Source organism: Podarcis filfolensis, assembly GCF_964270895.1.
Source record: "Podarcis filfolensis genome assembly, chromosome: 10".
Lineage (NCBI taxonomy): Eukaryota > Metazoa > Chordata > Lepidosauria > Squamata > Lacertidae > Podarcis > Podarcis filfolensis.
Window position 1 is genome coordinate 53,532,792 of NC_139612.1, and position 14,825 is coordinate 53,547,616.

At 45.8% G+C, this 14,825-nt stretch overlaps 1 protein-coding gene across 1 annotated transcript; it reads left to right on the plus strand.

The window, feature by feature from the left end:
* Positions 1–6,005: 6,005 nt before the first annotated feature.
* Positions 6,006–14,207, plus strand: ADCK2 (aarF domain containing kinase 2). The gene is made up of 8 exons (XM_083572355.1): positions 6,006–7,825; positions 9,006–9,152; positions 9,432–9,560; positions 10,073–10,168; positions 10,831–11,082; positions 12,103–12,231; positions 12,695–12,748; positions 13,286–14,207. Exons 1-8 carry the CDS (start codon positions 6,863–6,865, stop codon positions 13,430–13,432), a joined length of 1,917 nt encoding a protein of 638 aa, XP_083428481.1. The 5' UTR covers positions 6,006–6,862; the 3' UTR covers positions 13,433–14,207.
* The last annotated feature ends 618 nt before the right edge of the window (positions 14,208–14,825 follow it).

Sequence of the window (14,825 nt, forward strand, 5' to 3'; positions counted from 1 at the left end):
TCTTAAAAGCGGTGCACTCTTGATATATTCCAGGTCCCTTCCTGGATAAACATATCAGATTGCCATTTGCCAAGCTGTAATTTATCACAAGGTACATATAACCATTTGGAAAGCTGGTGGTGATATCCTGCCAAGCAGTGAGACGGCATCCCCATATTTTTGATTAGGTGAATACAGGCAGTTAGAAAACGCTACAATTAATGTGGTTCCGTTACAAAATGAGTTAAGTGGTTCTCTCACTGTCTCTGGCGGCACAGACATCATGCATTTAAAACACATTTGCCACCCAACCCGCAAAGAATCCTGGGAACTGTAGCTAGTAGCTCTGTGCAGGATAAACTACAGTTCTAAGGATTTAGGGGGGGGGGTTAAATACACAGCACCTCTCTCGCATACTCCATCTCTCTGGTTGTAATTTCCACTAGGGTATTCATCTATAAAATCATTTACATGCCACCTTTGGGGTCACAGCCTACCTAAGGCAACCGTACAACGTCATAAAAACTAACATTGCAATGGGCAGCCATGTTGGCCTAACCTGGGGATAGAGCAGATGCAAAAGGTCCCAGGTGTCTGCAGGTAGGGCTGAGAGAGACTCCTGCTTGAAACAACCACTGCCAGCCCGTGTCAACAATACTAAGTTCAATGGGCCAATGACAGCTTCCTAGGTTCCTATTGCAGTCAAGAAGGTGTGTGTGTCTTGTATTACCTTGAAGTCCTAAATTTATTATGGCACAACCTTTCAGAAAATGAAATTGTTCAAGAACCAGTAGGGTCACTTTTTCACCTCCAAGTGCCCTCTGTTGTCAACCTGAACAACTGAACTTCAAAAGGGATTGGCACTGACATAAAAACTCCACATGTATACCAAGCTGACAAAACGACAAGATAGTGTGCAAGTTGACCACCCGCCCTTTGCCCTCTGCCCTCTTCCCCTACCGTTGGATATCATATTATTTTACATTTTTCATTGAACGTAACCAAAAGACTTTATAATCTGAGAGAGAGAGAGAGATTGCATGTTCTTTGTAGTTCATGAAAATCTTTTAATACAAATTATTTCAAAAAAATAAAAAGGGAGACTCCAATATGCAAGTGCCAAATTACAGCTTATCAGTAAATTCAATTCTGAAACCTGTGGCTTGAATTGTACCTGCCTCATTGATTAAATTGAATTAATTAAACAATTAACTAATTTTAGCAATGTTAAAGGCATCGGGCTCTTCTGCATTTCTTCTGCATCCCTCCCTTCCCTAAATCAAGGCTTCTGGTATGGAAACAATTGGCTAGGAGTGTCTCTGTCCTAAACTGATCTTCACAAAATGAAGATAAAGCACCAATGCTGTTACTATACTTCTGCTGGGGCTTAATAACATATCAAACCCTACATAAGGTTCTATGATCGCCATCTACTGGAACTAGTCACAACTCCAGGAAACTGTACAGGGTGCTTTCAGCCTATTACTCTTCTGCAGGAGAGATTCTAGCTTATAATAGAACTTTAGGCTTATGCCATTAAAGTAGTTTAATGGGCTTTTTCGCCCTTGCACAGCTATGGGGAGCCTTTGACCCTCCAGTCGTTGCTGAACACACTCCCGTCATCCCTGTCCAAATTTAAAAATAGGGGAACACCAGACCTCAGTGCAACCTGAAATCAGCTTTGCATCTGGCAGAATCTAACACCATCCTATACATGTCTACTCAGAAGTGACTTGGAAGTATTTAGGTCAATGTAAGTGGGAACAGGATTTCAGCCTAAGACTGAATTTTAAGAATGTTGGAAACTGCAAGCTTTGGGATTTAACATCATGCCTGTTTTGATCTCACTCTCCTACGCATTTGTCTTCACCATGGCTAAATTATTCCTGGTTAAATGTGTTCAGGATTGCAAGTGAAATCTCTGAGTAAGGAAAGAATATATATATATATATTGTCTCCAAACACACAAGCACATAGGCATTGCACAATGCATAGTGTGACATTGTAAACACAGCTGCCGGGTATTTTCTACCCCATTGATAACCAGTGGTAAGATTATTCTCCTTTTCTAGCATACTTCAAAAGAAAACCTTCCTGGTTTTTCAGTCAGTGGAGGACAGAAGTATTACAGAAGAAAGGCAGAACAGAGCTTTCAATAACAACGTGTAACAGTTGGGGGTGGGGCCAGGGTTAATGGCAGAGGAGCAATTTGGATCCTGGGCCTCAAACAGACCCTCAAATTTAGACACTTCTTAATTTTTTTGACATTTGATTAATTCTGCAACTTGTTTTTATGTAAAGGTAAAGGTAAAGGGACCCCTGACCGTTAGGTCTAGTCGCGAACGACTCTGGGGTTGCGGCGCTCATCTCGCTTTATTGGCCGAGGGAGCCGGTGTACAGCTTCTGGGTCATGTGACCAGCATGACTAAGCCGCTTCTGGCGAACCAGAGCAGCGCACGGAAACGCTGTTTACCTTCCCGCCGGAGCGGTACGTATTTATCTACTTGCACTTTGACATGCTTTCGAACTGCTAGGTTGGCAGGAGCAAGCAACGGGAGCTCACCCCGTCATGGCGATTCAAACCGCCGACCTTCTGATCGGCAAGCCCTAGGCTCTGTGGTTTAACCCACAGTGCCACCTGCGTCCCTTTGTTTTTATGTGTATCAGATCAAACTGGTGTATCCTCTCAATCCGGAGCTACAAATTTAAGCAAGTAAGAGATGTGATTTGGTAAAAGAGAACTTTTTTGTTAACTGATACAGAGGTTGTCATATGCTTAATATCAACTTTGACATTGCAGGAAAGCAAGATTTCCCCTTAACAAGTAATGCATTTCAACAGAAAAAGGCTAGAAAAGCATTTGGTTATTTTTTTTAATTAAAAAAAATCAATTTGTGTTTCACTCTTCTTCTTTTTGTGTGCTTTATTTTGTTTTTCAGTGTCATTATTTTTCCATGGCAGCATTTATTATGGCTTGGGGGCCTCAGAGGCCAGAAAAGGCCAGGACTTCTTTAAGCCTCTGAGAGGACCAGGATGGGGCTTGTGCAAATTTCCTTGGTGTGAGAATTAAGATACAACAAATATGCTGAAGTAATACACATTACCATCTAAACAGTCACCCTCTCTCCTCCCTCCCCCCCCCCGGCACCTTTGGTAAGCGTCTAAAAATTATTTCACTGAGCAACCCATAGGAATTCCCATTCTTGGCACAGGATACATTTCTGGTGGATTGTGTCCATCATGTTGCTGGAACATGATGGCATTTCTCCATGCCTATATGAATCCAAGCTCTGTGTAGCAGCATTCTAGACCTATTTTATAGAGCAGTGTCCAAGAGACCCAAACATCACAGACAAAGACCCCATTGTGTCTGACAATACGGAGTATAGTTTTCACCCCCAGGGCCTTTGTGCTTTACAAAAGGAGCATCGACTAGCCTTTGACACAACACAGAAACAAGTTCTTTGGGAAAGCCTGTTCTTTTTCTGTATTTTGCTGGCAGAGATAAGCACAAGAAAGAAGACAGCCTCTATTACACTAACTGTAGGTGATGGCTGTAAATCAGCAGCATTCGTGGAGAGACATTTCTCATTTTTATGCAACATTCTCATTATTAAAGGCCACTTTTCTTTCCTCCCCTGGAACACTCCCAGAACCTGCTCTGGAGCGCCACAGCTGTTTAGTTTTTTCAATGTGAAACTAGCATTTTAGCTCTCTCTCTGATTAGCTTTTTTGGTGGTTTTGTGTGCTGGTGTGTTTAATAATTGGAGTGATAGCCAAATACGTCTTACTCAGAGTAGGCCTATTAAAATAAATGAATTTAAATTACTAAGTCTATCAATTCAGCAGGTCAACTCTGAATACAACTAAGGCAGTGTAAATACGAGACAATATAGAAATATATATTGCAATAGAGAAACATAGAAATAAAACAGAGAAAATAAATGACCGCTGAACCCTTAGAGGAAACAAAATATATTGTGCATTGAACTTGTCATCTTGCTGCTGATCCTTTTCTGATTCCCAATATTTTTAATCAGGAAATGGTCTGGTCATAATGTAAATAAATAATTTTGGGCACCAGCAAGGTTATATTCCAGAACAAGGTAACTGAGATTTAGCTTGAATCTTAGAATTGAAAGGGTCCCTGAGGATCATCTAGTCAACCCCCTGTGATGCAGGAATATGCAGCTCTCCCTTACGGGGTTCAAACCTGCAAGCTTGGCCTTATCAGCACCATGCTCTAACTAACTGAGCAACTAGCTTGATTTAAGTTATTGCACCTCCAGTTCATTCCATGCAATCAGTTTTTAGAGGTTCCCTGCTTCTAGGTAGTGGAAGCTGCACCAATCCAGCAGTGGCAATTATCAGCATGGGGGCCTCATAAAGCACAGGGCCCAGGCTGCTACACCGATTCTCCCACGGTCGGCAGGGGCCAGTGAGGGGTCTGTCTGAGTTCCTCGGCCCACTGCCAGTGACCCACCTGGCCCATTGCTGGAACCTGCCCTGAATGATTGCTGCTGGGAAACATTACGAAAGGCAGTATATTATGTTGAACAACTGGCATCTCAGTTTTGACTCGCAGGAGCCAGAAAAGTTCTTCTGTTGCCTGAGAGATTCAGGATTTTCTGCATCCTTGAAGCTATCGTCCCTTCAAAAAACTGTGGCTGTTTTGCAGCCTTTGAAACTACAAGTCTTATCAGCTCCAGGCAGCAAGGGCAGCAGGTGTGTTGTCCCTACAGTGGGATGTGGGAGGGTGGGAAGGCCCCAAGCTAAGATACTTTTTTCATTAAAAAGGTAAAGACCATGAGGTCCAGTCGTGGCCAACTCTGGGGTCGCGGCGCTCATCTCGCTTTACTGGCCAAGGGAGCTGGCATACAGCTTCCGGGTCATGTGGCCAGCATGACTAAGCCGCTTCTGGCGAACCAGAGCAGCGCACGGAAATGCCGTTTACCCCGTTGCGGGGATTCAAACTGCCGATCTTCTGATCAGCAAGTCCTAGGCTCTGTGGTTTAACCCACAGCGCCACCCACGTCCCCACTTTTTTGCCAGGGGCAAATTAACCCTGGACGTCTAACTGATCACAACAATTCAGCACCTGGAAACAAAACCAGTCCTACAATTCAAAAGGCTGCATATGCTTCCATCTAGTGGCCATACCATCTATTGTACAACACCGTTTTTTAAAGCAGTCGTTTGCACTTACTGACAGTAGTAAACCAGATCCCAATTCTCCCAGTAGAAAGAGATGTGGCTCAGTGGGCAGTAGCGGCTGACTCTAGATACTTCCAGGCTTGAGTGACAAAGGAAATGCATAACGTCAACAAGGAGTTTCAAAGCCTTGCATCACACCAGAGAACGCCCTGCAAATAGAGGAGCTGGAAGGAAGGGCATCTGAAACAGACAAAAAAGCTCTCTGAGGTTCGGTTGCTGGAACTTACAATCATCCCGTGCGGCCAATTTGAATAAAATGGGGGGGGGGGGCAGGTAAGTCCCGTCTCGCATAATCGATCACATGACACGGTGCACACACTATTTGAATGGCAATACCCATCAACTTTGGAGGGGGGCAGACCCCCTCAAATATTTTATTGGGGCGGGGAGCAAAGGGACCTCGGCCCCCTTGGAGTTGGCTCCTATGCAACCATCATTTCTCTAACAAGGAGAGATCCCTCCCACCCCCAGTGACCGATACCGTATTCCGTCGCACGTTTAGTCTGTGAAGGTTGTAGTAGCACCATTCAAATGAAAACAGTATTTTAAATAATTCCATACACAGCCTGTGGAAGCCCGCGACAGCTGGCTAGGAGAGAAGGCGTATGCAAGAGTCATAAATCAGGGTAACTACAGTAGAATGAAAAACCGATTAAGCGAAAGTTTATGCAAGGCTCTTTGGCCATTCGCCACAGCAACAATTGGCGATGATACAATCTTCCTAGTTTGCTGCGCTAATATGAAATGCCAGCAGTGGAAAACTGCGATCTCTGTTGGGGCCTAAGCAGTAAGACTCAAATTTACTGGAAAACTCTAGTTCTAAGCGGACATGCATATGATCAGGTGCACTGCTTTTATTTTAAAACGAGGGACATTCCTTTCTTCCAGAATGCCGCTGCTTTTTCCCCTCATCGCGTTGCTTCTGCAGGGATTTACTGTGGCCGCCTCCCAAGCTCTGGCCAGCTGCATCTGCGCTGTATCTTTAAGAGGCGGAGTCTCCGCCCCGCAATTCTGCCTTTGCGGAAGTCCCTGGAGCTAGAACGCTGTGTATCGTTTTGGTTCTATCCGCTCCCACGCGAGGCAAAGCCGGCCGAAGAGCACGTGGAAGTTCTACGGATGGAGCCTTCAATCGGCCGGCTGTGGGTCCAGCTCAGATTCACAGTTGCGATTTGATGATGCTGAGATGCAGCGGATAAATGAGCGGGTTCCCGCGGAAGAAGACCAAGCGCACAAAAAGGAAGGCTAACTCGTGATGAGTGAAATCCAGACGAACCCGTGGCAACGCGGGTCTTCGTTGGTCACGCCCCGGTAGTGGATCTAGTGACCTCTGCATCTCCAGATCTCGTTAACCCTGCATGAAATTCGGGCTGATGGATTCCAGGATCGCTGATGGGTGAAAGGCCGTGGGATGATGATGCCACCACGCCCGCTCATGCCTGGGATTAAATGATGTAAAAGCAGATATTCAGGTGCTGAAATGCCTAGGGAGTAGGCGGGAGTCTCCCTTTGTTTTGCGACGAATCAACCGCCTCTGTTTCAAGATTGCCGATTGCCTGTTTGTAAACTCGTTCCGCAGCCTATTCTCAAATGCTTTCCAAAGTGGGGACCGGGAGCATAAGCAGCGCCCCCTCCAGGCGTCTCCCTCCTGCTCCTTGAGGTCTCCAGGACTATGACTACATGGTACTGCTATTCCACTGTCCGGATTTTCCTTTCTAATGCCAGAATCCTCACTGTGAGAAGCTCTCTGAGTACAGGAAGGACATGGGGTAGGGGGCCTCGTCTCTGGTTCTTTGCTGGCGATGCTCCAAGCTGCTTTCCATGCAAAGCCTTGGTAAAGACCTTTCTGGTGTGCTGGGGGGCTGCAGGATTACCTTGGGGTGCAAGGTGCGAAGGGGCACCCAATGGAGGAACCCAAATAAAAGGAGATGCCTATCTCAACAAAGGGGGCCTTTCTCCAGCTGGTTTCCTCCAGCGTTTAGGACTAGCCTTTTCTCTCGCGATCCGAGCCTGCGTCCTCCTGCTGAAGTTCGGGCCTTTGATTTGGCTTTACCCCTTGAGCTACGTCTCCCCGGGTTTTGCATCGCTCTGGCTCCGCCTTCTGCTCAAGGCGACGGAGTCTTCTGGCCCCACCTACATCAAACTGGGGCAGTGGGCGAGCACAAGGAGGGACCTCTTCTCCGAAGAGTTCTGTGCCAAGTTCTCCAAGCTCCACATCAAGGTGGTCCCTCACCCTTGGGGCTACACCCAACGTTCTTTGGAGAAATATCTGGGGGAAGGCTGGGAAAAGGTCTTCACCTTCGACAGCCAGGAACCCGTTGGGTCTGGCTGCATTGCCCAGGTGTACAAAGCTTACGTGGACATATCCGCTCTTGGTGAGCCGGTGCTGAAGGAACTCTCCAAGGGCACTGTGGTGGAGTCTGCTCTGGAAGCCTGGCAGGTGTCTGGTCTTAAGGGAGTCCTCAGGTGGCTTTGGAAGAGGAAGGATGGAAGCATTTCTGAAGGAGGTGGTGTCCGTCAGTTGCTTCCCAGTGATGGCTTTGATGGACACGTTAAGCAGAATTCGGTTTCTGGATACCTGGACACAGCTTTATCCTGTCCCAATAGGGACCGGCTTGTTCCAGTAGCCATTAAAGTAAGACCACAATTCTGTGCTTCCTTAGCTCGGAGTTAGTGCTAGTGCACTTAGTATGACTGGCTTCTGACTTAGATATCATAGGGCTGGAAGGGACCCTGAGGATCATCTTCGTTCAACCCCCTGCAATGCAGGAATAGGCAGGTGTCCCTTATGGGGACTGAACCTGCAAAGTTGGCATTTTGGCACCATGCTCTAGCCAGCTAAGCTATCCATTTGACTTAACAGATACTGAAAACATTTCATATTCTTGGAAGGAAAAGGTCCAAAATGGTGGTGGTGATTAGGAAGAGGCTGACAAGATGGATTTACCTCAAGGACCGCCTCCCCCCTTATGAACTGACCCAGACACTGCAATCCTAATCTGAGGCCCTTCTTCGTGTGAGAGGTCTGGAGGGTGGCGACATTAAAACAGGCCTCTTCTGCAGTGGCCCCCCGTTTGTGGAATGCTCTCCCCAGGGAGGCTAGCCTAGTGCCTTCATTATATATCTTTAGCTGCCAGGCAAAAACATTCCTCTTCTCCTAAGCCTTTGGATAATTCAATTTATGGCCTTTTAAACTGTGGGTGGGTGTTATTGTTTTTGTTTGTTATTATGATATGTATTTTTTTGTTTCTATATTGTAAGCTACCCTGTGACCCTTGAAGGGCTGTATATAATTAATTATAATATAATATAATATGATAATATATAATATGCTCCCGAAGTCCGACCATTGGTCAGTATTGTCAACATTGACTGGCAGTAATCCTCCAGGATTTAAGGGAGGAATCTGTCTTAGACCTACCTGGAGATGGCAGAGATCGAACATGGGACCTTCTGTGTTCTACTGAGCTTTGGCCTTTCCCAAGCACCAGCTGGTTTCCCCACTGGTGGCAGCCAGTGGCAGCTTATAAATATGAGGTGCATGATCCACTAGCAAGTTCCCCCTTGCTCTTGTGAATCTTCTGTTCAGTTCAGTCTGGTCATCTTATCCCTATAAAACAGGGGTGTGGAACTTGGGGTCCTCCAGATGTTGTCGCACTCCAACTCCCATCAGCCCCAGCCAGCACGGCCAATAGTTAGGGATGATGGGAGCTGTAGTCTAGCAACATCTGGAGGGCCACAGGTTACCCATCCCAACTGGCTTGACAATTGCATGTAATAAGGAATTATCTGGCTACCTTTTTTCGTTTGCATAGGTGCTGCACCCCAGATTAGCTGACCAGGTCCAAATGGACCTGTTTCTGATGAAGACTGGCAGTCGACTCCTTGAGCTTCTCCCGGGGGTCAAGTGGCTCAGCCTGACGGAGATTGTGGAGGAGTTTGAGAAACTAATGATTCAGCAGGTGGGAAGAACTTTGGTTTGGGGTCTGCTTGATCAGTGGAGGCTGGTTCATAAGGGCAAATGGGGCTCTGCACCTCAGCTTCTGCCTATCCTTGGCCAGCTCCCACTTGCCTGACTTCTTACTGGCCCTGCCTTGTTAGTTTCCTCCTCCTCCATCCCTGTACAACTCAGCAGGGAAGAGGATGGGCAGAAAACTAGAAATAGTTGGCTTTGCCTCACTCCCTGTCTTCAGCCCCAATGGGCACCACTGCTCTTGATTCTCTGCAGTTTGTTTCTTTAGATTGACTTGCGCTATGAAGCAAGGAACCTGGAACGCTTCCGTCTTAACTTCCAGGCTGTGGATTATGTGAAGTTCCCAGTTCCTCTTCGCCCTTTTGTGACGAGAAACATCCTTGTGGAAACGTATGAGGTGAGAATGTGGAATGTGCAGGGCAGGGAGAGCTGGCTTACCTTTTGTCCAGACAGCTGCAGGAGAGCAGGAGGTTTTTTTGGCCTAGCAAGCAGACCCTTTGTGAGCAGCTGGGCTGCTTAACAAAGTTGACACCCTTGCAGCAGTTTGGGTGTGAAAAGGGGGGAAACATGCACAGATCAGTGTCACTTCTGCTGATCAGCACTCTTGACAAAAGTGTTCTGGCCTCAGAAGGCTACAAAACCCTAATAACATTTCTATGTTGTGCAGGACTAGCATGAGGATAGGATGTCTCCAACCCTCAGGGGCTGAGACTTCGCAGCCTCAAAATTTCATGAATGACAGTAGGAGGAGAAAGCTTGATCACGTCAGGTGGTCAGCAACAGAGTATGCTCTTCCCCTTTGATCTTCTTCCCCCCTTAAAAAGTATCCCCATTGTCCTCCAAAAGGACAATTAATGTGCCCCAGACAAGCTCAAAGGGCTTTCCTGATTTAGGTTCTTTCTGCTTCAGGAGAGCACGCCCATAGCCCAGTACCTGCAGACTGAGGCCACAAAGGAGCTGCGCTGGAAAATAGCTCAGATGGGTATGGACATGATTCTGAAGATGGTAAGAGGCCTCTGTTGGTTGGTTTGCAATTTAGGATTGGCTTGCCTCTGCAGTCAGCCTGCAAGGCAAAGAATCTGTTGTATGAATTTTCAAGTTTTTGATCAGAAAGCCCCTCAGTTACACGATTAGAATCAACTCTCCGAGGGCCGTACCTAGCCCAAATGACAACACCCAGTCACAAGAGAGGGGCTTTTTGGCAACCCTGAAGTTGGTGGAAGTAAAAAAATAAACAAAAGCCTAAGGGGTGAGGGAACCCCAAAACAGTTCAAGGAATGCTGCTGGCGTGTTGTGTGGTGAGTAGACCTAGAAAACTGGGTGGGAGAAATGGAATGGAGGACTGTAGAGGAGTGAATAGCTGAACTGCAAACAGAATAGCTGAACTGCAAACAGAAGCATTCTATGCAGCAACATTTTTATACAGCTCCTGCTTGCCCAGTTCAATACACTGTCTCCCCTGTCTGGTAGTGGGTATCTCCCAGCCCTGCTACTTCCTGTCAGCCTTGATATAGTAATCCCAGAGATTAAACCCAAGAGTTAAATGTGCAGAGCAAAATATCCTACTACTCACCAAGAGCCTGTCCTCTTAATAAATTACTTCATTGATTTGAGAAGCTCTCAGGTTGCCATTTTTTCAACCAAGTTGTGATTTTTCAATCCTTCAGGTGTTTGTTGATAACTTTGTCCATGCTGACCTGCACCCTGGGAATATCCTGGTCCAGGGTGCAGAGGGCTTCCGTGATCATCCCAAGGACCGGACCACCATTGTGGACCTGTTGGACACACTCATACTTGAAGTGCAGCCTTCTCGCCCACCACTTCGCCTGGTGCTTCTGGATGCAGGAATCATAGCAGAGCTGCAGGGTCCTGATCTCAAGAACTTCCGGGCGGTCTTCACTGCTGTGGTATTAGGGCAGGTATTGGCTCTTTTCAACCATTTCGCATAGCAGCTGGTATTGGAGATCCTGTTTGGCTTTGGGCTGGACATGGCAGCTTCTAGGGCTGGAATCAGCTACTCTGTTCTGCTAGCAGAAGCCGGAGCAGGGACTCTTGCTGATGCAGTGGGGCTTCCTCCACCCCATAATTCACTCTAGAGGGTTTGGAGATCTTGCAAAACAGCATGATTGGGGAGAAGGAAAATGCTTCCATTGGACAAGCAGAAATGCTTGTGCTGATTGAACAATCTCCTTAGCGCTGTGTTGAATTCCACCCAGAGTATATTTCTTTCTTATTTATTTATGCCATAAAATTGATAAACCACTTGATTGAAATAATAATAATAATAATAATAATAATAATAATAATAATAATAATAATAATAAAATATTTATTTATTTATTTATACCCCGTCCATCTGGCTGGGCTTCTCCAGCCACTCTGGGCGGCTTCCAACAAAATATTAAAATACAGTAATGCATCAAACATTAAAAGCTTCTCTAAACAGGGCTGCCTTCAGATGTCTTCTAAAAGTCTGGTAGTTGTTGTTCTCTTTGACATCTGGTGGGAGGGCGTTCCACAGGGCGGGTGCTACTACCAAGAAGACCCTCTGCCAGGTTCCCTGTAACTTGGCTTCTTGCAGTGAGGGAACCGCCAGAAGGCCCTCGGAGCTGGACCTCAGTGTCTGGGCTGAACGATGGGGGTGGAGACGCTCCTTCAGATATACTGGGCCGAGGCCATTTAGGGCTTTAAAGGTCAGCACCAACACTTTGAATTGTGTTTGGAAACATACTGGGAGCCAATGTAGGTTGTAAAACAAAACAAAACAAAACAAAACATCTTGTCCAATTGTAGCCTCACAGAATAGCTTCCTTTGCAATAATTTTCAAGCTCCGCCCTTTTTTAACTAGACTAGAAGCTCTGTCTCTGTAAATTTTGCTCAATGAGGAAGAATACCTGAGTCTTGCTTGGCTGAATAGGCTTCCTGATTTATTCCTCAGGGGGAGAGAGTGGCAGAGTTAATCCTTCACCACTCCAGAGCTAACCGGTGCAAGGATGTGGAGAGATTCAAAGCTGACATGGCTGAGCTGGTGACAAAGGCCAGGGACAGCACTGTAGCTTTGGGAAAGGTCAGTAGCCCACATCAAAGCTTCGTCTTCTCTCTTGAGTTGCTGCATGATAATTCAAAGTAGAAAATGCTTTATTCTACAGATTGCTCAAGTCTACCGTAAGTGATAATCCCACCTCTAGGAAATACAATTTCTGATATACATGTATCACACACTGATATATATAATTTTATTATGCATGCAACAAATTCCAAAAATTAAAACAATGAAAAACAATGACTGTTTCTTCTCTTGTTAAAGCGACACTATATATAATTCTAAACATTCCAATATGAGTATACAGTGCAAATATATGAATACATAAATTAATAAATGCAATATATCCAGATTTTTATATCTCTGTATCACAGAAAACAAGATGTAATAATGAAAGCCTGCTGTATCAGGCCAATGGACCATCTATTGCAGTTACAGTGTCTGGATGAATGAAATGAATGACATTTTAAACCCCTTTGCATTCTAGTTCCAAGTAGCAAGCCTGCTGTCCAGTGTTTTCAAGTTACTGATGACGCATCAGGTGAGATCATCTCTGTGTTAGGTTTATTCTTCACAGCTACACCAGGCCATGTCACCTGAAGGATGTTTAACCAGAGTTTAACTTGGAATGGGGAACTTACTGGAACAGAAAAAGCTTGAAAGATTGCATATTCTAATCCTAGTCCAAAATTCAAAAGCACCAAAAAGCCTTAAAAATGAGACAGTGTTGTGCTCAGAAGCTGCTATGTTTGCATTGAAACCCAGAAGTGTAAGTTAAATTGAATTTCCTTGCTCCTCTTCCCCATCCACACACATACTGGAAATTCTACACAGCCAGCTGGATTGAACAGAATGTATAAGGATGCTAGGTTTAAATGTTAGAAGTGTTTAGCAGTGAACATATGAGAATAATCAATGAAAGCAACAGGGGAAAAAATATTTGCATTGTTAGGGATCTCAATATGTGGTCACATATACTGTAATCTCTTTCTTGCCTTGCAGAGCAAATAAGACTTGGTATTGATTTCCGTACAGTAATGATCCACTTTTAACTTCTTGATGTCTTTTGTGCTTCCAGGTAAAGCTGGAGAGCAACTTTGCCTCTGTGGTCTTTGCCATTATGGTTTTGGAAGGCCTTGGACGCTCACTGGACCCTGAACTGGATATCCTCAAGGCAGCTAAACCTTTTCTAATCAAAGCTCCAAGTCCCCTCCTGGCACAGTGACGGACACTGGTTAGGGTGGTCTTTTGAGGCCCTTTCATTGAAGAACTGCTCATTTGCTACTAATTGGGTGGCTTTCAACCTCTACGTTTAAAACCGGAAGACTTGGCTGAGAACTGCTGTTGAGTTTATCCATATTGAGACCAGAAGTGTTCAGAGGCTGAAACATCTCCATTTGGATTGTGATAATTGATATCTATTCCCATTACGGCAAGAGTGAGGAAACTGTAGCCCTCCAGGCATTGCTTGACTACAACTCCCATTATTTCTGACCATTGGTTGTGCTGGCCTGGGGCTAATGGGAGTTGGGGTACAGCAAGGTCTAGAGGGAGCCACAGGTGGTTTTAGGGAATGCAGTTCTCCTGTAGTTCAAAGGAAATTATGGCCCTGTGTGGGTTGGGCTCCCTATCAAGTCACCTCTAGATAGGTGAGCCTACTGTTCCCATCTCCCCAATATTGCAAGCTTTAAGGACACCATGCCTGTTTACAGCCTCCGCACTTGCCTTGCTCCATTGACAACACTCTTCATTTAATATTGGTATGGTGCATGATAAGAATCTTGCCTATCTTCTGTTAAATTTGTCTAAAATGCGTTTGGAACATGACATGTTTGAAATTCCGTCTTGGTGCTCTTTGCTCTTATGCTGCTAAGCAGCTGCTTCTGTCCACATGGGGAATTAAAAAAATACTTGTTTTTACAAATGGATCGACTTGCTTCTAAATGTCACCTTTGATACTGGGGAAACCGGGTTTATGAATAAACAGTTTTGAATGGGAAGAGGCCCTTTGTGTGGTTCAGCATTGCTTAGACAAAGAGGACGGCAGCCCCTCACACTGCTTTTCTGTGACGTATTGCTTGTGGCACGGCACACACAATGGACTTGCTAATCAGCCGCAGAGAAAGATGCCTGAACATTGCTGCTGAACTTGAGCTTGTTGCACCATGTTGATATGATGGACTATCCACTTGACAGGTCTGTAGTGGAAACTGTTCTGCGTCTGCTCCACCTGGTCTGCAGGGCTGGCCTTAGAGGATGGTGTCCTTGGCAGCTGCTGAGGCCTTAGAGCCCTGGGAGAGCCTGACACTGACCTGAGTGCAACAAGGCAGCCATCTTTTCTTTCCTAGATGGTGGCAGCACTGGGCACCCCATGCAGTTAGCACTCCTGGTGCTGTGCTGTTGTCCGGATGAGGAGGAGCTGCTATTGCAACAGGTGGCAGCATGGCTAGTGGGCGCTTCGGGGCATTTTGCCCAAGATGCTACTCCTCAAAACCTGGAGCCAGCTCTGCTGGTCTCTGCTTACTTTTGACACTGAGAAACTCCAGACTTCAATTAGAATCACAGAGTCATAGAATTGTAGTGTTGGACCCTGAGAGTCATCTAGTTCAATCTAGGAG

Bases quoted from the DNA above. Each gene is read 5' to 3' on its own strand.
- ADCK2 (XM_083572355.1), top strand. From the start codon at position 6,863: ATGACTACATGGTACTGCTATTCCACTGTCCGGATTTTCCTTTCTAAT. The intron at 7,826-9,005 runs GTAAGACCACAA...TCGTTTGCATAG, and splicing joins TTGTTCCAGTAGCCATTAAA to GTGCTGCACCCCAGATTAGC. The intron at 10,169-10,830 runs GTAAGAGGCCTC...TCAATCCTTCAG, and splicing joins TGGACATGATTCTGAAGATG to GTGTTTGTTGATAACTTTGT.